General features: G+C 38.4%; 2 protein-coding genes and 2 long non-coding RNA genes across 15 annotated transcripts in view; 1 reads left to right on the forward strand and 3 right to left on the reverse strand.

The window, feature by feature from the left end:
- Positions 1 to 240: 240 nt before the first annotated feature.
- On the reverse strand, positions 241 to 4,446 carry Mcm10 (minichromosome maintenance 10 homolog). Of its 2 annotated transcripts, none has more exons than XM_072017109.1 (2): positions 4,264 to 4,446; positions 241 to 4,173 (listed from the first exon to the last, which is right to left on the reverse strand). In XM_072017109.1, exon 2 carries the CDS (start codon positions 4,162 to 4,164, stop codon positions 2,032 to 2,034), a length of 2,133 nt encoding a protein of 710 aa, XP_071873210.1. In that variant the 5' UTR covers positions 4,165 to 4,173; positions 4,264 to 4,446; the 3' UTR covers positions 241 to 2,031. The 2 variants fall into 2 exon arrangements, with proteins under 2 accessions (XP_071873210.1, XP_071873218.1); XM_072017117.1 differs by having other exon boundaries at positions 4,251 to 4,446.
- Positions 4,447 to 4,804: 358 nt separating this feature from the next.
- LOC139994525 (uncharacterized) lies at positions 4,805 to 18,057 on the reverse strand. 2 transcript variants are annotated; one of them, XR_011801660.1, is made up of 3 exons: positions 9,248 to 9,831; positions 5,368 to 6,533; positions 4,805 to 5,231 (listed from the first exon to the last, which is right to left on the reverse strand). It is a non-coding gene; the product is annotated as an uncharacterized lncRNA (long non-coding RNA). The 2 variants fall into 2 exon arrangements; XR_011801659.1 differs by lacking the exons at positions 4,805 to 5,231; positions 9,248 to 9,831 and adding an exon at positions 17,680 to 18,057 and having other exon boundaries at positions 5,671 to 6,533.
- Positions 7,415 to 24,662, forward strand: part of LOC139994486 (protein couch potato) — a 183,243-nt gene continuing 165,995 nt past the window's right edge. For 5 of the 9 annotated variants that reach the window (XM_072017194.1, XM_072017212.1, XM_072017230.1 and 2 more), the window contains exon 1: positions 7,416 to 8,844. In XM_072017194.1, the coding sequence (XP_071873295.1) occupies positions 8,782 to 8,844 (63 nt within the window). In that variant the 5' untranslated portion in view covers positions 7,416 to 8,781. Of the gene's footprint in view, positions 8,845 to 24,662 lie in introns of all 9 variants that reach the window. The other 4 variants (XM_072017221.1, XM_072017204.1, XM_072017184.1 and 1 more) reach the window with 4 other exon arrangements.
- On the reverse strand, positions 21,730 to 23,656 carry LOC139995598 (uncharacterized). Of its 2 annotated transcripts, XR_011802013.1 has the most exons (4): positions 22,825 to 23,656; positions 22,616 to 22,735; positions 22,419 to 22,512; positions 21,730 to 22,205 (listed from the first exon to the last, which is right to left on the reverse strand). It is a non-coding gene; the product is annotated as an uncharacterized lncRNA (long non-coding RNA). The 2 variants fall into 2 exon arrangements; XR_011802012.1 differs by having other exon boundaries at positions 22,616 to 23,656.

Genomic DNA, 24,662 nt, shown 5'->3' on the forward strand with positions numbered 1-24,662 from the left:
CTGTGTATTGTCTTCAAGGCAGCGAAATGTTAATGTTTGTGTTAATGTCAGCTTAATGTTTCTTTAAATTTTTATATGTAAACATTCTTTCGATAGGAATCTAGATAATTATTTATTACTACATCGGTGCGATTATTTCTTCTGTTTATCAGAAGATTATTTTAAGTATGCAAGTTCTAGTTCTAAGAACTCGATAAACGTCTGAAAGAGATTAGGAAAAAGCCGTGTAATCTTGAATAATTTTCGGTTTTTTTTTTTTTGTTTTTAATTTTCTTATAAGGTAAGGGAATGTGAATTTGCAGAAGAACGCATGAAAGAAAGGAATTAATAGACGTCGTTCGTACATCTCATTTAAACAAATCAATGACGTACTTAGATTATGGCTTGCCTATGATCTCTTCCATAAGCATAGTTGTATAATCTGCTAACAGATTTATAATTTTTGGCAATCTTATTCTCCTGTATTGCTCTAACAAAATATTTTTGTTCCTTCATATGTTACTTTTTATCTAACAAGGCAATACAAAGATGTAATCGTTATAAGTTTTTGCTTAATGAAATTTCTCAAAACGTGGATTTAATACCTCATAATTTACATGTATCGTAAAGTACATGTAGCGTAAAGTACATTCATGCTATACCCTAAAAATTTTAATTCGTTTTTACTGAAATGAATACGAGGATACGGTAAAAATATGAATTTCGAGTTTACGTGATAAAATGTTGGCCGTACCATGATACATGTTCTATAAAAAATGTTTTGTGAAGTGATAAAGAGGGATATTGAAATAATGGCTCATAATAATGAAATGATAGTTTATGATACTTAAATGTAGTCTATGTGACAAAACATTCTGACTATGATGATAGAAGTTACCTCGATAAAAATTCATAGTGTTAACTTATAATTATCTTTAACTTTATCAAGTAGTTAGCTCATATATCTATGTTTTGTATGTTTTGGTATATGTGGTAGTTATTAACAATTAAAATTGTACTATTATTTTAATGTTAATAATACGGAATCGAGAAGAATATAAATTTTGTAAAACTAACAATGAAATATTTTAATCGCTTTCGCTTCTCTTCGAAAATATTTTCAATTTATTTGATAATTAAACATTATTTCCAATCTCCCTTTTTTCACATACGCATTACACAAAATTTATACGCAAAGAAAATTAACGTATCGTTAATATCAAAATTTAATAAAAATCTGAATAGAATAGAATATGAAAAAGTGAATAAGAAGTGAAAAATACAGTCTATGTTTCTCATGCAAACAAGTTGCTATTAGAACCCGAAAATGTCACAATAATATTTGTTTTCACAGGGCACATTCAAGACAACTATTTAAAAATATTTTAGAATTGTAAAAAGTAAGATAAATAATAGCAGAGATAGAATGGAAAAATAGATTTTAACGTTTTTGCTCTGTGATGGATCCGATCACAATGAGAGATATTTCCGGGTTCCAATTATAACGTCTTCTTACATTTTTGTTAATGCTCTCCCTTTTATATACGTGAATTTTACTTACATGAAATAACAGAAAAAATTCTTTATATTATTGGTAAGACATACATATTCGCCTATGGAACGAGGTGCTATTGAATAGAAATTTGAATAGAAAGCTGAAGAGAAACTGAAAGACTATAATAAAAGAGAAAATACTCTATGAAATACATCTTATATTTTACACCTGGATATACCCAGATATCTTTGCTTAGTATGTATATTTGAACGGATATAGTTTAATGTATTTATTTCTTTACTTTCTTTTGAAATAACATTAGTCTTGTAAAAATATTAAATTATATTTATACATACATATAGCTAGCTATCTATACATATAGAGTTTGTTTTATACTTATGTATTTCACATAGTAAAAGAGTATTGATGTTAAGGACAATAATACAAACAATTATCTATGCTGATAAGATACAGTATAAAAGTTAAATAGATGTAAACTTATAGCAAAGATGTCACTCTTGTATATAATATTTTATAAATCTTTATTTATAATGATACTACTTGTCATCCTTATCTGGTACCAAGAGATTAAGATTGGCATCTTTAGTCGTTGATCCTATAAAAGTTTCCTCATCTCCGCGAATGGATAATGCGGTGACAGAAACATTTGTTCTTCTTTCATCCATCATTGCAGCCCTTGTCCAATTTGAACTGCTGCATTTTATACAACTATGCGAAGGTATCCTGTCTAAACTCACTGTTCTATTCCCACAATCTCCACATTTGAAGAATCTTTTCACCGCATCAGCAACACGCAATGGATGATTCTGCTCTTTGCACATTTCAGAAGCAGAAAAAGACGTATATTTACAAGTTAAACATCTAACAGCTTTACAAGGAACCTTATAAGTAGTCAACATTTTCTCTTCCATTCTTTCTTTCATTTCTAGCTTATTGAAATATTTATCTTGCTCCTGTTCATAAGATTTTTCAATGAGATCAGTATGAGCAGATTTAGTTTGCATCATTTCTTTAAATTTATCTGATAGTACATTTGATTTCTTTGCTTCTTGCCTTTCATCATTTTCTGATTCTCTTGGACGTTTTTTTCCCTTTTCTAGTTTCTCTTCTTTACTCAAACGTACTTTGTTAGGATCTTTAGGTTTAATTTTTCCATTTTCTTTGATCCATTTTACAGCATTATTTTTAGCTATGTTAATTTGTCTTTTAGTTATAGGCTCTGACAAATCTATCGTTCCTCCAAGACAACCAATACCTAAGCGAGGATTTGAAGATAGAGAAGACAAATTTTTGTTTCCTATATTATTATTTTTGCAAGAATTTAACTCTATTAACGTAGATGAAGAGGATGCCTTGTGGACTGAAGATGTTTGTGATAATACAGCAGCTTTCCAACCTCTCGACTTATTCATCTGTTCAAAGTCTTTTTTTATTTGTTGTCCTGGTATATCTGTTTTCACATTTCGGTTTCTTATATTATCTAAACTATTAATAGTTGAATCATTAATCTTCTGGCTTCCTGAAAGTAATGCCAATCGTTTGGCATCTTTTTCTTCTAATTTTTTATTTTTTACAGCAACAACAGCATTAAATTCAGGCATATTGTTGAAAAATGATTTTTGTTTTTGCTGTGGTTTTTGTTTTAACATATCTATTGAAAATTTCTGAGTATTACTAAATGCTTGTAATTCTGCTCTGCGAGAACATTTCTTGTATTCTTGCTTGATGTGATATAAACAAAATTCACAACGACTAAGATTTATAATAGAACTACACGGTTCTCCATTCTTTTTCCTGGACTTGCATTTCCCCATATCTTTAGATTTACCAAGTATCATGACTCTCTGAGGATTATCAACTGATAATGTTGCTAAATCAGAATTGTCTTTAGATTCCAAGACATTTGGATTAAGAATACCTATCACAGTCCCAATAGTAGTTTTCCATAGTGTTTTATATGCATTACTAAACATAAAAAGGCACACAGTATTCATATTATCAGATAAATCGCTTATTTTCCATATAGCATATGTACTTCCTTTTTGAGAAGTTTTTGGTGTAGATTTATTTATTAATACTCCTGCAATTACCCAGTCTTTCTCCATTTTTTCTGGATTAAGATGATATTTTATTTTTGATACTGTAACAGGTACTTTATCACTCATACGTGCTTTCAGCTCTGCTGAAGAGATCATTGGATTAACGATTCTTAATCCAAAAAATGGATCGCTATAAACATCTTTTGCTGTAACAATAGAATTATTCGTTACTGTATTTAAATTTTTATTGGTTTTTGTTGCACTAAAATCAAATGTTCTACTGCTTTTACGTGGAAGTGTTCTATTCTCATCTTTTTTAATAATTTCTTTTTTTAATAAAGTTTTTATATCACGTCCATAATTGGAATATTTTTGTTCCTCGAAGTAACGCCTGTCTTCATCGTCCGAAGAGTCAAGGGTATCATCATAAACTTCACTCTTTTCCTGGGGATTAATAGATTTACTTCCATCAATTGTTTTAGGTGTACTGTCTAAGAAATTAAAGTTTAGTTCTTTAAGAGTTTCTTTTCGAATTTCTTTTTGAGATAATTCCTGATTTTCTTCTGTATCACCATTAGCTAAGAGATCATTTAAAATATCATTTACGTCAGAATCGCTATCATTATCCATTTTAAATATCTAAAATAAAATTATTTGCTATAAGAATTATACGAATATAACTAATATTTTAGCAGTTTCAAAAGTATTTAATTAACCTTTATTACTTACAAATTACACACAGAAGTTGTTTACTTTTAATACGGAAGACGTTAAAACTTAATCGCTAAAAAAAATTATATTTTTAAAACCACTTATTAGTCATCTTAACGCGTTCATTATACAGATAAGCAACAAGCCACGAGTGATTATCAAAACATTCTGCCACCTTTCCCGCCATTTCTTAGTGACAAGCTACGTTTTCATCGGTACGACCAAAAATTTGCTTCTCGAATCTGTTTCGTATTTGTAAAATTATCACGAGTAGATATAAAATTTCCTTTAATCCAATTACCTAATATTGGAAACAATTAAGTATTATGCCTTTTTAAATAAATGGTATTAATGGCTCGAAAACTGGACAAAATAGAACTAACCAATAAAATTAAATATTCGGTATTAGAAATAGATAAACTAATGTGTGCAATTTGAGGTACTGTTATATTATACGAGTATACTACGAGACATCATACTCTAAGAAATATAGTACTTTCTAAAAACCCTAAAAATATTACTAAATATAATTGTACGTATATATAAATCTTTATAATTTCCGATATTGTTTGAAACCAATTATATCTTTCAAGTTCAACATAATTGATGAAAAACAAGCAAAATTAATACACCAAAATTGTTAAAATATTTAATTTGAAGTGCAATATAATTACTTAATAATAGATAGAAATATTTACAATCAATATAGGTTAATAGGGAGCATTAAAGTTTATTTATATGTATCTATTAACGATTTTTTTAGCTTGAAGGTTGTCTTTTCATCAATTCGTAGCATGAAAATCGATCGGTCATATGAAAGATTTATTTTGGATATTGCAGTCTGTCTAAAGGATACTAAAATGAGTTTTGTGGAAGGAAAAGTAGCATCGAAATATCCGTGTAGATGGATTTGAAAGGCATTTCTTATTCCTCCTCTGATTTTACAAGATGATGCGTGACATCCTTTATTTTTGAAATCAGTTTACCTACGAATTTGAAAAATGTTATAATCTTTTATCATAATACTGTTATCGTAAAGAAGCTATTAAAAACTAAAAGAATTCATCCGAATTTATAAATTAGTAGAAGAATACTCAATACGTTTGTGAAACCTTTCTTTACCTCATTCAGTAACAGAATTATGATAACAACGAAGTAGAATACACTTTTAGAATTTTTCTAAAAACAGCACGAAATTTTATTTTAAACATTGTGCTTTTGTATGCATGAACGATTATCGAGCGAAATAAATAGCACGGCATGGACGTTCGTTTTAAGTTTGCGTTGCAGTAATCATAGCGTGCAAGTCATTTCATATTCTTTACGTAAGCTACCATCTGTAAGAGTAGTTGTATCTAATTGCCATTACACTTGGTGTTTATTTCATAAATAACAGGAATAACAAGAACCACGTCATCGATAATGTAATAAAATTGAAACAAACATATTTGATGATCGTCAGTGGAAAAATTAGTACAATTTTAGAAAAAAATTCTTAATACATATCTACAAATAGTAGCGAATGATAATGTTATAATTTTCAGTGACTAAGAAGCATATGTATACTGTTACTCAATTTGCTACCGTGGAATCGTCGATCGATTCGAGCAATAAGTCATCAATAAAACATATTCTCCGCTACACTTTACTGTCTATCGATCGTGCAGTTATATTACTTTCTTATTTGTGACGATAATTTTTCTCAAAGCAAGAATTTCTTTTTCCGGTGCCGTTGGAAAATCGTTTCTCTTTAATATATAATTTGCAAGAAGTGTCCACTGCTATATCTTCGGGTTGTAACGAACAGCGTCGGTTGGCTTATCTATAATTAAACCTCAATGCGATTTGTCTGAAAGAGAATCGTAGAAACAACATTGCACTTACATTCTCCGTCGTGAAAATTCATCTTAAAAAGAAATAAGAGCTTTTGTTGGAAAGTTTCGTTTAATATTATTTTAATTTGTTCGTTATTTTTTTACGATATTAATATTGAGAAGTTGAACGATCCCTACTGAAGCGCGGTTTAACGTCGCGCTAAGTCGTCCATATGCTTTCTACAAGGGAAGGTGGTTTCTCCAGATCTGGTTCGAAATAATCCGCGGCGCGAGGCACCAATAGTATCCTCCACCTGCTAATCTCGAGGAAAGCTGCACGCTTCAAACGCCTTCCACCTGTTAGTCATGGGGAAAGCGTATGGTTAGGAAGTTTTTCGAGTAGAACGATGCAACACGCAGTGGTTCTCTCTTTCGTCGTTTCGGTTCTTTCGAGGACTCCGTACCATCTGCGTCCTATGGAAAATACAGATGTCTATTATAAAAGGATAAATATAAGTAATAAAAAGAAGAAATATATTTCAGTTTCAGAAAGTAGTCGCGTGACAATGTTTCGTGCGATTGAATACCTCTGGGAATTTCTTTACCGAATAACAAAACGAGATATAGTACAATATATACGTTAGTTTTCTAATATTTAAAATTAAAACAGTGGCGTCATAAAAGCTGCTAAAATGAATATCCTTCCGAGAATAAATATTTTACACTCGATTATGGAGGGTTCGTATCACCGAATAGATTATTCAGGAAGGTAATATACATATGTAGAATAAAAGTCGCGTGTGCACGATGAAATTCATGTATAAAAAAGGAAATTTACGAGCAGTCGCAAGTATCAATTTACAAACGATCGATTAGCCTTAGCGTATATCGTTGAACGCGTTGGTTCGCGTCACGGTAAAACGCGCGCTCCGCCGTACAACTGCGATATACACAACTGTCCATAGCAACGTTGTTGTCAACATAATTTCTACAAAGTAGCATATTTCCTGGAATCGAAAGAGGCGCGTAGCGAAGCTGGAGAATCACTCATTTTTCCCCCTTTATTAACGAACTCGGTCGTGCCTCCGTTTGATAGAGGCAGAGCTCGCAATTTCCTCGGTCGGAGTCACCTAGAGCATCGTCGGAGGAAAAGGTAAAACATGGGAGGGCGAGTCCCCTCCAGGCGCGTGCCTTGCCCCTTGACCCCCTCGTCGTACCTCGTGCGTGACCCCCACCCCTGTTTGCCACCCACTCACCTACCCCGACCCAGTGGCCCGCGGGCCACCCCACCGCGCCCCACCCCTGCGCCGACAGCGATTCGACCCCGCGCGCGCACCCGTCTCGAGCGTCGTGCTCGTTCGCAGTCCGTCAGTCTATCGGCAACCTGCGTACCAGTCGTGTCGCAGTGCTTACGTAACAATATATTATTATTATTCTTACTTGCCTGACCGGTGTGTTGTTCATTTATAAATCGCGGTCTACGTTTTTTCGTTCGTCCCTCGCCGAGTTACTCGTCTTTGCCGCTCGGTCTCTGCTCTAATTAGTTTAATCGACACGCAATTGTACACATACAAAAGGGTCAATCGTCAACGTTAATACATATACATATCTTTTCTCGATCAACTATATAAAAACACGCGAAGAAATACATATAAAATACAAGCACACGTAAAACACGACGAACGCACGCGCCGCGCTCGCGATAAACGCGCTCTACGTCTCCCGCGAATCGCCGTTACCTGCCTGTCTCGTCTGCACACGTCGTCGTGCGAGTACATCCGGATCCGGATCTTGGCTGTTCAACATCGTCGTGCTGGTTCATCTCCGTGGTCGCGTGATCGATCGATAACGCGATTATTAATCAATATCGTCTACGATTACATACGTGTTATAAAATACGCGAAGAAGAGATAACAAGAGAGGAATCAGGATAGCACGTCGCTGCTGCATGGGTTACTACCTGCGGCCGGTAAATGAACAAGTGTCGTCGACGAACCACCACTATAGAGCACGTTCTCTGGGTTCGGCCCTCCTCCACGGGCACGGTGTATCGATTGCTCTAAAATAGACGCGTGGGAACACCTGCAGGCTACATACACATTCTACCTACAGCTCAGACTGTCTGGTTCTCGCTGTAGCCCTCTCTCTCTCTTACTTTCTCACTGCATCGGTCTTTCCTGACGCCCTTGCACGGCTCGTGACAGGTGCAACGAGAGTAACGGCAGCAGCAGCAGCAGTAGCAGCAGCAGCAGCAGCAGCAGCAGCAACAGCAGCACCGCGCTGTCGTAGGGCTGGAGGTGGTGGAGGTGGTGGCGGTGGTGGCGGAGGTGCAAGCGATCAAGAAGAAACGTAACAGGAAGCGGAAGAAGCGAAACGAAGGTGAAAAGAAAGAGAGAGAGAGAGGGTAGAAGGGCAGAACGGAAGAAAGTACAAGAGACATAGATCGTACGTACGTGGATATACGTGCGCGCGCGCGCTCGCCAACGGAAAGGAAAGGAGGGAAAGGTGGAGAAGGAGGAAGGAGGCGATACGCCTGGGTTTCTCGCGAGAAAAGGGTTATTTCCAGTGATACGTCCTGGAGGCGCCTGTCGTCTTCGCCGGTACAACCATAACGCCGCCCGCTTTAAAACGCCCGAGACGGGATACGGTGGACTCATCGCCGCCACCCGCTCGAACCGCAGCCCCCGGAAACCCCGGACCATCCAGCAAACTCGCTTGCATCATGGACGCACCGCTCTCACAGAGTATGGACTCCGTCAACACGGTAGCCACCGGTGAAGACGAGGTACGTGCACTAACTACTACACCGTACATTGTATCGTTAACGACGCGCCTGTGCATTACGCACGATCCTCTCTCTCTCTCTCTCTCTCTCTGTCCGTCTGTGTCTCTGTCTCTCTGTCTCTCTCTCTCTCTCTCTCTCTCTCTCTCTCTCTCTCTCTCTCTCTCTCTTTCTGTCTCTACATATATATAAATATGTACATATATAAATATATGTATGCGTTATGTATGTATTATACGTGTATGTATACCAGAGCCGCCGATTGCTTCCTCGTTTTCACCCTTCTCTCCCTTTCTCTCGCCGTTCGTTGCGCCGTACCGCGCCGCGCGAGCCGCGCGCGTACACACATTTACACAGGGCATCCGACATACCTACTTCCTTCCTTCCTTCCTTCCCATCAACTTACCTCAGTTACCCTCCGTCCCACTCCTACGCTCGCCATATTGCTCGTTTCTCTTCCTTCCTCGTTTTCTTCCCTCTTCTTCTATATATTACTCTACCTTGCTCGCTCTTCCCATCGCTTTCCTTTTCTCGTGTACATCGTATTCTTCCCTCCTCGTTCCTCTTTCCAGGGCTTACACGTCACGAGAACGCGCAGGCGCGTTGCACGCGCAAACTTTGCGTGCTGTGCTGTGTCGTGGCTGCCGGTGCACATAGTACTTACACGTATATACATACACGCGGTTCAGTCCTGTGCAAGCATGTGTATAGAGAGCGTTAACGCTACGAGCGTGTATATGGGCAGAGAGAAGGCGGGAATTCGATCGTGCACCACAATACACGGTGTGTACCGCAGGTGACTCGTTTCCATCGTCCGCTCGATCGGTCGGTTGGCTGGATAGGCTGGTTTAGCAGGCCGGCTTCCTTCCTCGCAGCCGAGCACCTGAGAGAGTGACGCGCCACGCCAGACCACGCTTGTTATTGATTTTTCCGCAACGCGAGACCCGCGGAGGGCTCGCTATACGCTCTCTGTCACATCATATGCCGTTGGATTACGCTTCGTCACACGACACACGCATTATCAGACGTTACATACGTAGCAGGCGATCGCGCCAACTGTTTTATTATCGGAGTCCTACGAAAAACAAGTATATACGCTTTGTATATACTTGTATATACTTGTAAGTCTCTTATATATAATCCTGGATCATGCTTGCTCGTGATATATATTGGACGATCGTTCAAGTCGGTGTTTATTAGCTGCAGGTACCTGTCTCGCGAATTCTCGATTAACTTTCACGAAACTGTCGGTCTTGTATACCAGCTTGTATGGCGCTTATTAGTTATGTACCTGCTTTTTGATCGAACGTGCAGCTTCCAGTGCAACGCACCGATCGCTATCGATATTTGATCAACACGATGACGCGCGAAATTTGAATAACACATCGGGATAGGATTAATATATACATCGGTAAATTTTTCATCGTACGCCAACGTAATCCCTTTCAAGGAATATCCTCTACGCTCTATCGTATTTTAACTCGTATTACATCGTTCTAACGTCCCTTTTACGCGACTTCTTCACCTTCTAGGGACAAAATGGAGTCGCTGCCCGTAATAGAAGCGAATCAAAGACGATTTATTATTCACGCTATAGAACTTCCCTCACTAACGTCACCGAAGAACAGAGGAAACTTCTCGCGACGCGTTAGAACGCTTTACACACGATCGATTAAAATCGAAGGAAAACTAAAGCGTTTTGAAACTCGTGCCTGAGAATCGGATCGTAAATCGTTAATACAGCAGGGGCGTTGCACAACCGTGTGAAATATCGCGATACTTATTTTCGAAGCGCTACATTCGCGGAATTATTTCTGGCAGTTTGTTTCCTCATGGTTAGTGGTGGGATCGAGTTTAACATGTACCTACGTACTTATAAATCCGAATCAATACTCAAGGTTCGTACCGTTCGAATATTACTCATAACATATAAATAGTTGATTCATCGTACTTCGCGAAGTATTCGACCTTCGCAAGCTGTTTGCGAACCTCGAAACGAGTACTTGCTAGTTTCAAAAATCTACTACAAGTACTTACAAGTACTTCGAAAAATCTACTTACAAGTACTTCGATGTCAGAACTGATCGATACTCCTCCGAGTACCGATCGAGTCATGAAATGCAGAAATACGTATATCATGTTTATGCCTTTACAGGCTGCGTGTGATCGATTATTATCAGCGTAGAATTACATCGTACATGAAAATTACGATAGAAGATTTCAATGACAATCGGAAAAAATACTTTTGAGAGAAGGGAGAATTTTTGCTAAGACGTTCATAAAGTTTCGAACCTACTCGACGATTATTCTACTTGACAGAATTTACTTCGTTTCTCAAAGTACTCACAGGGGGTTTGAATCTGTCGCGTTTAACCTTGCCGTCCTACTTGCCTCCTATATCATCCGAAATGAACATTATATTTCAATAGATATTATTAACCTTCCAAAGGTCGCGGTTGATCTGACAGATACGCGTAAAATTTGATTCTAAATATCTTTAAATTCGTATTTGTTCGCTCTTTATATTTATATATATTTTCCATATACTGTAAATGTACGCATATATTATTGTACAGTTCTTTTTCGCAAAAATAAGCATCGCAGCATAGATTTTGAATTATCGTATCTCTCAGAATTTTACGACCTCGGCAGGGATAAAATATACACAGTTTTCAAATATTTGGTTTTACTATTCGATGCAATTTCCGTATCTTGCGCGCGTTTCACGGTTTTTACGAATAAAATAATCGAAAAAAGAAGAAAACGTCGGAAGAGATACAACCGTGAAGAAGAAGCGAGGAGGACAGCAGGATTAGGTTTGATTCTACTGGAAAGCATCGCTTTTACATACTTGCAACGTATCCGAGTCTGTGTATCGTTACTCGTGGTTTCAACGCGTTGTCCTTGATGAACCGAACGATAGTTTGGCCGACGTGTATCTTGCGATGGTCGTTCGTTTCGGTCACGTTTGGTGCGATCGTTCGATCGTACGGATCGAGATTTTAGCGCGGAGAAAATCACGATTTTCTCGCACGACCGGCTTTGTCGGACGGTCTGTCACGTGGATCAGGAAGAGTGGATGTATCGAACGGGAACGACGACACGAGAGCAGGAAACTTGGCCATCGTTTTGCTCGGTTTCCTTTTACGATTCCTTTCCGTGCGTGCTCTTCCGCATTGCTCGCAAGCAGGAACATCAACGCTCGATTAGGAGGTTATCGACGGAGATCGACATTGCTATTGACGGATCGTTTACAATTTACGTTCTGAAGCGTGAACGTTGTTAACTAGCGAAAGACCGAACGGTGAATATACAACGTGTAAAAGTTGTACGAAATGAAATTTTGTAAATTCGAAGTTAACGTAAATTGAACAGAATTGAACTGATGGAAAGATCGATAGAATTGAGAACGGTCGATGAACAAAGTCCAAGATCAATGGGTTCGCATAAACGCCAAACTACATTTACCTTTACCTCTACTCGTGTGGAAAAATCAACAATGTTTATATTAAACGAGAAAGGGTGTCAGAGTCGAAAGTATTTTGTTATTCTAAATCGCACGTACGATGTTATGGTTAGGGGTTTACAAACGAATCACAAGTCGTGAAAATGTCGATGACGACCTACAAATCGTAAACAATCCAGCAGAAAAATCTCTTTGTTTCGCGTATCAGCTGCGTAACACGGTGAAATCCGAGTTCTTCGACTCTGGTTTCCGCCCTTCACCGCAACCAGCGAAATAAGCCACGTAATAAAAGTTATACACTCTGTAGCTCGGGTCGTAATTAAAATTTAGCCGGTGATCTTGAGATAAAAAGCATGCACAGGTTTTTTTCAGAACGGAGAAAGAGTAGAGTTGCGCGATTTTTCCCACTGTTCGCCACTGCACCGTTGCTGGCTCCTCTTCGCTGTTTGTCCCTTCTACGTTGCCCGCTAGCCTATTCAAGGAAAGTACGACGGGGGGAAAATTTAATTCTCGCCACGTCACGGATAAAAACGTATTTGTTGCGTGATGGGTCCATGCGTGAATGTAACGAGGAAACGCTTTTACATCTCCCACGGCTATTTCGCCGACGAAATTCGCGAAATGGCCTCACGTTTCGCCCATCAGTTTGCTACGAGACCGAAATAATATTCCACGCTTGTTTTCCAATTAATTTGGTCGAGCGCAAACGAACGAAATTCTAAGGAGGAGAAGACGGATAGATTATGCTTTATCGGAATAAAGAACGATCGAAGTTGTCACGGGCGAGGCTGTACGCGCGTTAGCGACAAAACTGTCGCTTTAGCATTGTGTATATTGTAAATTACAAGAAGAATCACAAGAGCCTTTTATCGTCGCAAGGCGCCGTTACAAGAAGAAGGAATTGAATTTTTGATTGCTGCGAGCTAAGTAGCTAAGAAACGTCGTTTTGCGTCGTCAAATGCTCTTTTCCTAAGCGACAAAACTGTCGTTAGCGCGCGACAAGTTCTTTGGTCGCTGACGAACAGACTGCGGGCTTTTACGCGTTTGTGCCGAGTTCAAAGGAACGTATAGGAAACGTACAATAGAATACATAGGATTGGTAAAGTATAATTTTTAATAGACGAACCTCGCCTTACCTCACCTCCCTGATAGTTTTGCCTCTCCTCGTTCAGTTTCTCTTCGTCGTAGATATAGAAGGATCAAATTTTATGTACTTTGCAACTTGCTATTAGCTTTTTTCCGATGGTCCTGTGTATGTCATTATAGGGAACTTATGGTCTTAATTCAATTAGGTGAGGCTTGCTCGATTGTAATGGGATAAAAGTGTTGGACTTGTTTGCTTATGATGTTACGACTCCTATTCTTGTCGATACTATTTTTGAAACGTCCATACCGTAGATCATCGAATTACAGTGATTATCGAGGAGAAGTAGCGTAGCGCGAATCGTTCGTTTATAATTAATCGTTTCTCTTACTCTCCATCTCCGTTAGGATGCCAATAGTATCTACTCTAGGAAGGTCGATGAAATCCTTTAATCGTTAAAAAGATGGGAATATATCGCGATCGAGGCTCCGACTGTATCAGAGAAGAAAGGAAACGCGCAGCTTAATTCCCTAACGTTTCATGCATCAGCCATTCTTCGATCTTCTATCCATACGCAAATTTTCGGATACTAAACTCAGCCTATTCGTCTATTACGAACGAAACAATGTATTAGTTTTATTAACTATTCGCCGGCCGTTTACACGATCGAACCAAAACTGTAATCCACAGTCTCTAAATTAATTGCAAGAACGTATTTGACGCTTGGAATTATGCAGTGGAATAATAGCCCAAACACGTTTATCCGGCGTTGTATACTAAATCGGGCTGCTGGATTTCGCGAAGCGAGATAAACGACGATCGATACGAGCATCGATGAGCATCGAATTTGCATATGATAACTGGAAGGCGTGAAACGACGATCTCTAGATATCGATTCGACGATTTAACCTTACTGCGTTCTTTCCATCATTCTCGACCGAATCTACGATTTCTGACGTTAAAAAATACCTCGAGTTTACAGAAAATATCGGAAGAATCGCCGTTGTTACGTACGATGTCTCGTTTCAATTTCACGTTAGAAATTAATGTCTTTTGAAATCATCGAGAGTCTTTGTTGGTCGATAAAATCAGAGCGAGACTGAGATGTAGAAATTCGCAGTATCGTTTAACGAACTCGCGGTTGGACGCGCGCAGTCAATTTGGAAAATAAGATCCACGCGATGGAACTTCGCTTCGCGGTCAATTAGCTTCGAATGGGCTCGTTGGAATTTTTAACGTTGCCCGGAAATCGGTGCCGCGTCTGGGAAACACGTGGATCCGATTTCCGCCACGGGGGAAAAGAGAAACTTGCCGCAAGAAGTTGGAGAGTCGTTCGAGAATTATTTTAATGCCAGACGTTTCTCCCTCTCTCCCTCTCTCTCTCTCTCTTCTCCCTTTCTCTCTTTGGAAAATGTCTGCACGCAAGAAACGATTCTCCATCGAATATCGTGCATTTAAAATTGCTACAGTAATTTTCAAGTATTAACGTTGCACACATGGAAACGGAGTTAAGGGAAGAATAATTTAAACATCGTTATAGGAATATTTCAACGCTTTTTTAAATACCAGTTTTTAGTAACAAAGTTGCGTTTCGAAAAGAATAAGTATTATACATATTTATCAAGGTTTTTATTTGCGTAGTTACCTTCTCTATTTTTCTATTTTTTATCAGTACACACGTACAAGAATTTGCATATTATCAAGGTGACGTCAGTGGAGTACGAAGAAGATCGAAAGTGGAAGTTAAACAGAGGAGAAGTTTGTTTAACAGCGGTTCACAAGTTTTAGCAGTTGAAATAAGATTAGAAATAAAACTTTATCTTAGAGATAAATAATAAAAAGAGACAGTGCGTACCTAGATTTTTTTATGTATATATTTTAGGATCTTCGTTGCAAATCCTATGCAAAGAACAGATTTACTTTTCCGAGAAACTTCTTTCCTAAGCATTCGATGATTTTTTTAGATTATTTTTTATTTTTATCCTTTAATTGCTAAAATAGAAGTACAACGTTTCCCTTAGCTATATTATTCGGATGAAAAGAGCAGGTAGGTTGGTATGAAAAGCAAGCTACGTTGTTTTCTAACCAGAATTTCGTTGTTTCGAAATACAGAAATTTTCCATGTTACGATTGCGTAACGTAAAATCGCTAGAATCGCGGACCGTGGCCGATTGTATAACGATCAAAAACGCTTTCCAGGTTTTTCACGCTCTGATTCGCATTTTTATGATGTCTGGACGCGTTAGGGATCTGCCCTTTGGAAAACGTGGCGAGTGCAACCAAAGAATTAATTTTCTACTCTGTCGAGGACGAAATAAAATGGAGATTAATTTTGCAACATTTCTTGCCTTCTCGGTTAACATGGACACGCTCGATAATCAATTCGCCCGAGGTGGTTGTTGCGCGTTTTAGCTTTAGCCGAGTGCGTGTAAATATCTGGCGATCTTTCTTATTCGAACGAAAGAAACGAAGCGAGTATCGAGAAATTAACGGATAAAGGTGTTCGTACAAGAATCTAGATTATGATTATCGAGTTTTCTGTCGTACTACTATGTCGTATTACTATTAAAAATGCTAGAAAACGTAGGAAACGTAATCTCGTTTCGTATCACCTTTCAAAATATTCTTCTACCAGTTTCATATAAATAAAAACCTTTTCGATTACAAAGCGTTTAGGCGTACAATTTTTTGACGATGTACGTTGAAATTGTCGTGTTATATCGATCGATGTTTGATTAGTTCATAATGTCTGTATACGCTAATTTATTTTCACGTTCGTTAAGCTGGATCCTCGCACAGCTACCAACGGCATATATTTTACGTAATTAAATTTCGAACAGCACTCGCATTAATATCAAGTAAATCTGGTACACAAAACCAACCGACCGTAAATAACAAAATTAGCGATACGTTCAATTTAATTTTCAGTTCTATGTTTCGTGCAAAATTTAGCGTTCCGCGCGTGTAGTATAAACTTTCATACGTCTATGTTATAATCGATCAAATAGGCATCACGCTCGAAAACAACGGGCACCGATCATTTTCCGTTCATCCTATCCGTTGTAGGGTTAGTACGTATTTCTCTCTTGCATGTTCGTTCCTTCGATTATACGAAACTTTCGAAAGCACCGACTGTTTCGCTATAGAGGCGAACTTGATCGTTTCCCAACATAAACTTCGTTTCAACTTTATCCACGAAACCAAGGAATTTCGTTAAATCGCACGGGATCGCGGCGCAATTTTTTCCACCTTCGTGTTCCATTCGCCAAAGCTACATCCACCGGCGATTGGATTGATTCTTTGGAATTAGATTCCGGCTAGTGGAACTCCGAAAATGTAGATTATCGTTGGTCTGTTTGAAATTAGTTGAACAATTTTTGCAGAAAGTGAAAAATTAGTTTTTGCCAGATAAAGTGGTTTCGCTCGATATTTCTTATCAATTCTTGGTCGTATATTTCGTTGCGATAGACGCATCGATGGAAATGTTGCTCTAGCTATTAACATGGAAGAATTTATCGTAGAGACTTTTGACAAGAAATTGACGTTCGTGGCAACCGCGCGATACTTGCGATCGTACGTCTCTTTCAAATAAATCCGAGTAGTTTGAAAAATTTCACGTTTCGCGTTTTATACGAAATTACGCGGCATAAGCATCGATCGAGCGCTTCGACAGCCTATGAATTTGGGAAATTTCAAAAAGCGAAGCTAGCCCATCTTGACCTGTGAACGATTCGTTTACCAAAATCCACCGCTTTGCCACAATTTTACCATGCAGAGTGCAATCGAAGGTACACGCAACGCGACCAACGACGGATTTATTCGTGCATGCGAATGCGCTCGAATTTCGGTTAATTTGCACGCATTAACGTTTACCTTCGAAACATTGAAACGTTGGTCGCAAGTTGTTGCGCCCGAGGTAGATACACGTGTAAATTAGCGCAACGTGACTAGTTCTGGACAGCGACTAAAGGGAAGAGAGAGAGAGAGAGAGAGAGAGAGAGAGAGAGAGAGACATACGTGTACGAAATGCGGCAGAACAGGATGTGGAACGGGTTAAAAAAGAGGGAGAAAGAGGGAGGATACGTGGAATCAGTGAGCGGTTCTCTTTATGCACGCACCTGCACACATCAATGAAAGTTAACGCATAACGCGATACCGCGTTCAACCTACAGCTAAGAGGATAATGCCGTTATACCTCGTGTCCGATAGCTATTTGCCCAGTGAATTTGAAATATCTTTGTCGATTTTTTCACGGGCCGATGCAACTTTCACAGAGTCTCGCACTCACCGTAGAAACGGCACTTGCGCATAAATCCCAATGATTATGTTGCTTTCTTCGTGCGTTTTCCAGCGGACTTTTGTTAGACGCACAAATCGGATTCTGAAAAGGACGACGAACTAAGTTTGAATAAGAATCGGTGGATTCTATCGGAGTAATTGGTTTGTCCGCGTGTAACTTGGATCAGTTCAGAGATAATCAGTTTGATCGACGAAAATCACGACGTTTCCTTCGTATTGGATAAACAGCTTGATTTTTGCCAGCAGAGTTTTCTTTACCTCTTTCTCTTTGCGCTTGTATATATTATAAGTTGGGTCGTTCCATCTGAATTCGATATCCAGTCCTCCATGAAACTATAATTCGTCAAACTATAATGCGTCAAAATCAGAATATTCCGTTTGATCGTGGATGAAAAGCTTGATTTTCCTGTAAAAGAAATGTTTCCTGTAAATTCTTCTCCCTTTGTTCGTCTATACGCCTATAATTTGGATTATTTAATTCGAATTTGCTATACTAGTTCCTGGATTAACAATTCATTCCAACGCGACATTTTACTCAGTTTAAGAAGTTAACTCGCAGAATTGTCTTTCGAAAGATAAACTTCTTCTATCTCTTTCTTTCACTGTCCGTACGTACATGTGCGTTCTTTTACCTTGTCCAACGAGCAGACCAGGATGCAGTCTCCAAGTACAGGATAAAGTTGCACTCTCGGGGAAAATTCGGTTTCGAGGAAGCGGCGAGCGTAGAAGAAGATCGAGTACTTGTTTCACGTTTGAGCGTATGCGTTTGATCGTCTGGTGGATTGTTCGGGTAGGTCAGACGGATGGGAAATTGCAGAGGGGAGGAAGGTTGTCTGGTTTGATTCGATTTGGGAGGATTTATGGGAGGAATTCTATTTTCCTAGAATTAGCTCGATTTCTCGACCGCCGGCACGTTGACTAGAAAAGAAGAACGTTGTTATTACGCGGGCAGTGTAAATAGCTCTATTATCGTACGATATTGGGACTATTATCGTCTCACGTTACTAGAACTCTTACGACGCTTGAGTATTTTACAGAGGGAAGTTAAGCGCCCTTCGAAAGTTCTTTTAAAATTGGACTTTCTATTCGCAATATAGCTTCGAAGAGAAAATGTCGATTACGCGAGGATCGAAACGAAGATTTACCGTAAGATTAAAGTTTCTGTTATTAAATTAACCGACGATTAAGTAGGTACGAGATTAAGTTCGCAACTGGATCTAGTAACTCCAAGCTTTGTTCCGCTTTGAAGCAAATCGCAAACATCTTTAGACGTCTATAAATCTTACCAATATCGATCTTTGTTCTTTCTCTTGATAGTCGCTTCAGATACATATTGTTTTTTGACTCTTTGACGCGCATCTATCTGTTACGCTTTAAGGCTATTACTCTGTGTCAAAGACGCAACGTTCCAAAAAATACTTGCTTTTATTTCATTAATTTTTGAGCGAAGAAGATACCGCTAATAATAAATCATGTATCAAGAACTTACGGACCAACGTCCAATTTTATAAATCGCTTAAAATTATTTCAGAAAGAGATTTACGAAGTTGACCGTAACATTGGCGGGATAGGCCTTTCCAATTTTCCTTGAGCAGGATAGGTCGTTGTTCTATTCCTCTGTAATTCCATTTCCAACAGATCGACGTTCATGAAATTGACAAATTTCTGTCTTTCCAATCTTACCTTTGTAATATTCCAGCTTTCCAATTCTCCTTAAGTAGAATAGGTCATTGATACCAGAACCATTCCGCTCTCCTCTGTAATCCTATGTCCAAAATATCCCAGTAATCTAAAATCTCCATTAAATCACCCACCAAAGAACCAAAACGTGATCCAACTCGAAGCTGCGAGATCATCGTTCACTCGCAAGCTTGCTCCTCTTCACGGAAAAACCAGACGTGCTATACCATACGATGAATTACATTTGTAATGGTAGGAGGCGAGCGTACTTTCGAATGTCCGCTATAAAATAGCTACGTAACGTGTTCCTGGAAACGAAACTTTGGGGGAATTTCGTTTACAGGAAGACGGTTTGTTCGCGGAATACCGCGAGTCGCGAGACACGGAAAAGAAGAGGAACGGATAAAGGAGCGAGAGATAGAAGGGTAGAGTTGTTTTTCGGCGTGATCCAAGCGATAAGCCAAGGGGATTGCGAGCAAAGTTATGTGGACGATAAAATTCGCCCGGGTGTCTTAGTTGGATCGTACCGGAGAATTTTTCCGACCGACAACACGCAAGCAGTTTACGCAAGAAGGTCCCACTGGCTCTCGTGTAATCGTCGTTATTACGTAAGGCTTTTTATTGTAACTTCGTGTTGCAAAGCAGATGCGCGGCTTTCGCACGCGTGCAACGCGTCTTCGGAATAGGCAAACCCGCTGCCTTTACGTTCATCGAGATTACAGCATGGATTTTTCTTTTTTTTCTTTTTTTTTTTTTAAAGACCGAATTGCACAGTAACCGCGTATTTCTATTTTATTCGCCGGGATATTGCTCGGCAGATTTCACGAGATGATCCGAGACGTTTTATTTGTGCCTGAGATGCAATGGTGGATAGCCAATTCGTTCGTTATCTTGAACACAATGGTATGACAATCTGAGATGCGTTTCGAACGTAGAAGAAATTAAACGGATCACGGTACCTCGTTTCCTCGAGAATCGCTTGTTTAAAGGAATGACGGCCGGTGGGTAGAATGTTTGGAAAGGTTGTAATAGGATAGTAGACACTCTTTGTGGAACTTGAGTCCGTTTAAAATACGATTATTGTATTATGTAAAGATATTGGAATTTTCATCTTTCATAGAAACACCTTTTAAGAATAAATTTCATGTACGTTGCAATTACTCGTCTCAAATTAATCGTATAATAATATTTTTCGTTTCACTCGCGAGTTACCACAGTCATTTCTGTTGAAAAGTTTAAACACATTTGCCACTTGCTCTAACGTGGAACATCGCATGGTGAAGCGTGTCTGCCAGGATCGCTTCTAAACGCCATGGAGGCGTAAGAGAAAATTCTTCGTTATCGATAATCCGCTTTCGACGCGATTCCGATTCGTTAAAATGTATCGCTACGATGGTGGGGCTCGGTTGACTCGCAAACGCAAACACACGTGGTCTATTTCGGTAATTGTCGATATTTAAAAGGTCAGATCTCTGCGGTTCTTTGCGCAATATCGAAAATAATAAGCCACGCCTGGAACTCGTGTTCCTGCTCCCCATAGACAGACGAAGAGGATCCTGTGGTCCAGCGTCGAGCTTCTTGAATGACGAAACTCGATTAAACTTGCCGGCCACGAAATAACGTTCGCCGAAATGGAATTTATGGCAAAGACGAAAAACAGATAGGTGGAACCAGAGAGACCGAGGGTGTCCCCGAGTCTGAAGTATTACGATCGAAAACGATGCGGATCGTCGGCCGAGGCAATCGAAGTCTGCCAATCACGGTTTCAATTTGGACTGCAGATTTTTTTGCAGCCATTCTACTTCTTGTATCGGTTTCTCCGCTGGCAAGGGCCTGTCGGCAGATCGGGTTCTACTTTCTAAATCTAACGCGGCTAGACAACTCGTCCTGCAACTTTCCGACAAAACGTTGAAACGGTACTGAGACGTTAATCGTCCTGTTTATTATCCTTTCAAATATAAACAAGACGGATAACAATTATCTCCCAATCGTGAGTTGTATGGATTAACTTGCTGGAAACAGATAGGTTGTTTTAATATGTTTTATACGTTTTATCGTAGACTTTAACTTGTGTAAGAATGTAATAATACACGAGAGATAGTACGTTCTAGGAAATTGACGAAGAAGGCTAAAATAGGATTAGTTTATTAGTAGATTATTGAGGCTTCTATCATAAAAGAAACAACATGTAATTTCGTTTGAAAAATGTTATTAGTTTATAAATGTGATTTTACGTATATCGTATAGAGTAATTTGTTGAACTATACCAGATTCTTTAATATTCTAATATATATACATTTTAATTTGTATAAAAAGTATTTTAGAAATTGCATGAAATATGATAAACGAGTTTGGTTAAAGAATTTATGTATTTAGAAATATCTTGCTAAGAAGCAACGTACGATATTGTTACAAAAATATCATTAGTTTATAAATGTTTGGAATTTTCTTTTACATCTATTGCATTAGTCTTTTTGAACATTTGTTACTAATATGTTCCCATCTTCAGCATTAATGTAATGTAATGTAACATATTAGAACGACCTGTTTCCATTAGGTTGTTCTATATAGTGCACATTAGCAACGCTGCGAGCAATGTGATTTTCCATGAAATCATAATGCGCTTACTTTGCTTTTGTTAATAATCCCAGTCAACTTCAACACCAAATATATTTATCTTCAAGTTCATCCAATGCAGGCCTCGTTACGCTTTGTATTCGTCAAACCATAATACGTGTCTGACTATAATCAGGACCATTTCACTTTACTCGTAGGTAGCGATTTCAATGCGTTCGTGTGATTCATCGAATCGATACGCTTTAAACGATTCTTTAACTATAACATTTATAGATTTCAAAGTTATAAAAATCTAATCTCCGAGTTTTATCAGAATTTATAAAGCCTATAGAATCTTAAACGTTGCACGAAAGTTTTATTAGTACATTATGGATGTTTATGCAATTGTAGAAAATTTACAGATGCAAAAATGTATAGAATGTCTATAGTATTGTGTGAAAATATAGGGAATATCCATAGATAAATACTTACTGTAATATTTATTGGATGAAATAAATTCCTGTTTAGGTTCTGTTTTTTTTAGTTACGTTCGCAAAGACATTGAATTGTATAAAGATCCGCAAAACTAGAAAAGTATAATACGTATATTATTTGCTTTATTTATTATACGATTTGTTTGTTTGTTCGCTTAAAAACATACGTGTCTATCTATACGCTTATTTATTTACTTATTTATCTTGTTCTTCGATCGAAATCACAAGTATAGATAGATGTTCGTAATCAACTAAACATAAGAAAAGAAGGAGCGCCCTCGTATCTCGATGGCACGCTTTACCAATCGATTCTGACTGTGAGAAAGAATTAAGATCGAAGTAGGTGGACAAGATTCAAGTAACACCAGCGAGCGATCGAGATTTACAATTGCGTTTGAACTTACGGAGAGGAGTCGTTGCACGTAGAAGAATAATCCTCTTTCCTTGACCGTTCTTCTTTCCGGTAATTGGATTTGCTCGCTCGTACGTTTCAGCGCATAAGGAATCGCGTTAAGTCGACTTTGTTGGGAAGCTAGTATCAAAGGTATCCCCGCGAGCAGTGTGGTCGATGCTCGGCGTACCTCGAGTGCGATCGATTCTCGGCGTAGCTCGAGTGCGATCGATTCTCGGCGTAGTTCGAGTCGATCAATTCGCAAAGTCACCGTATACGATCGCTTGGGAAACGATAAAGGCACAAAGTCGCTTACTATACTAATATTTTCGTGGAAAATGGGTCGATACTGGCGCGTGAAATTTTTATATAATGTGCCAGTCGATAAAAATACAGATATCTATTGTATTTATAATACGTTTTATAAAATTGAAAAGGATTTAGATTGTAAATCGTATGATCGGTTCTGGTTGAGAAATAATCGAATAATATTTCCGACGGTCAAAAGCTTTTACAAGTTGTTAAATATTTAAATAGTTCTAAATAATGGTTATAATTGGGTTTCTTAATTGATTATTATTAGCGAGGTTAAATTCTCGAATAGCTTTTCATCGATCATGAATCTATTTTACTGGTGGTTATTTTATTCTTGCCAATCTCGAATCGACGATCGCAACTACGGAATACGAATTAAAGACGAGATGGAACTGAAAGACTCGTAACAAAAGTCAGGAATACATTCCTCAATTTGTTTTAGATAACAGAGGTCAATATTACTACGAATCCTTCAATTATCTGCGCTGAAATTTGATTCCGCGAAATTAAGGCATTAACGTACTTTACGAGTAAGTGCCGTAAAGGTTTACGACTCTTTTCCTCTACGCGGCGAAACAATGCCCTCTATTAAATCCTCTGATAGTTAGGAAAAATGTCTACAGCACAAAAGGTTTTTTTACCGTGCAACAAAATACCTCGTTACTTAGTCATCGGATATCGAGTATATCGTTTCCCCCCGGGAAGCGTGAAAAATTCTCCCAGCGAGAAAGTATTTTCTCTCGTTGAACAAAGAGGTCACGACGATTTGTTGCGGAACAATGAGGATCTCCCGGTGTCGTCAGGGCGGCACTGCAGGCTTCGTTTAACCGACAGAAGAAAGAAGGTTAAACGCTTTGCACGGCAATTATCGATACTGGCGTTTATATCCGTGGATAAATTCCGGCACTGACTCTCTCTAAAACGAATCCAACAAATTTCCTAATTATCATTCAAATAAAATATACAATCGGAGACAAAAAAGGTAACGTAGATGGATATCGATAAAGTTTCGTTAATTACGGTTTCTTTACACAGAAATGTAAATATTACTTACAATTATGTACTTAGAGCATAATCTATCTAGTATAATGATGTATAATAAATAAAGGTTAACGTTTTTACGACGGGTGTCATGTGTGCACTTTGGCTTTGGCTGTCAACGATTAAAATAGTATACGAGTCGCATAAAATTATTGCACATTAAAACAGGTGTTTGCAGAACATCGAGAAAAGAGAGAGGAGTGCCAAAATATTAAGAAAGTATAAATTTGAAGGAAAACGCAACGCAATTTTGTAGGTGTCTCCAAATGACGGAACGTACAGCCCAAAACGCCTCGTCGTGAAAGTGTTACATATATCACTTGTACTAATTCCATTAAACTTCGTTGATACCATTTCTACTACCCGTTCATTTATTTTTGTTCCCGACTGTACCTACCGTTCGCAAACTGTGCCGTAAAACGATTTTTCGTGTTACTTCTGATTCGTAAGTTTCTGATCATTCGTGTATTATTTTCCGTGGACGATTGAACCGAC

This window comes from Bombus fervidus, chromosome 2 (assembly GCF_041682495.2).
Source record: "Bombus fervidus isolate BK054 chromosome 2, iyBomFerv1, whole genome shotgun sequence".
Lineage (NCBI taxonomy): Eukaryota > Metazoa > Arthropoda > Insecta > Hymenoptera > Apidae > Bombus > Bombus fervidus.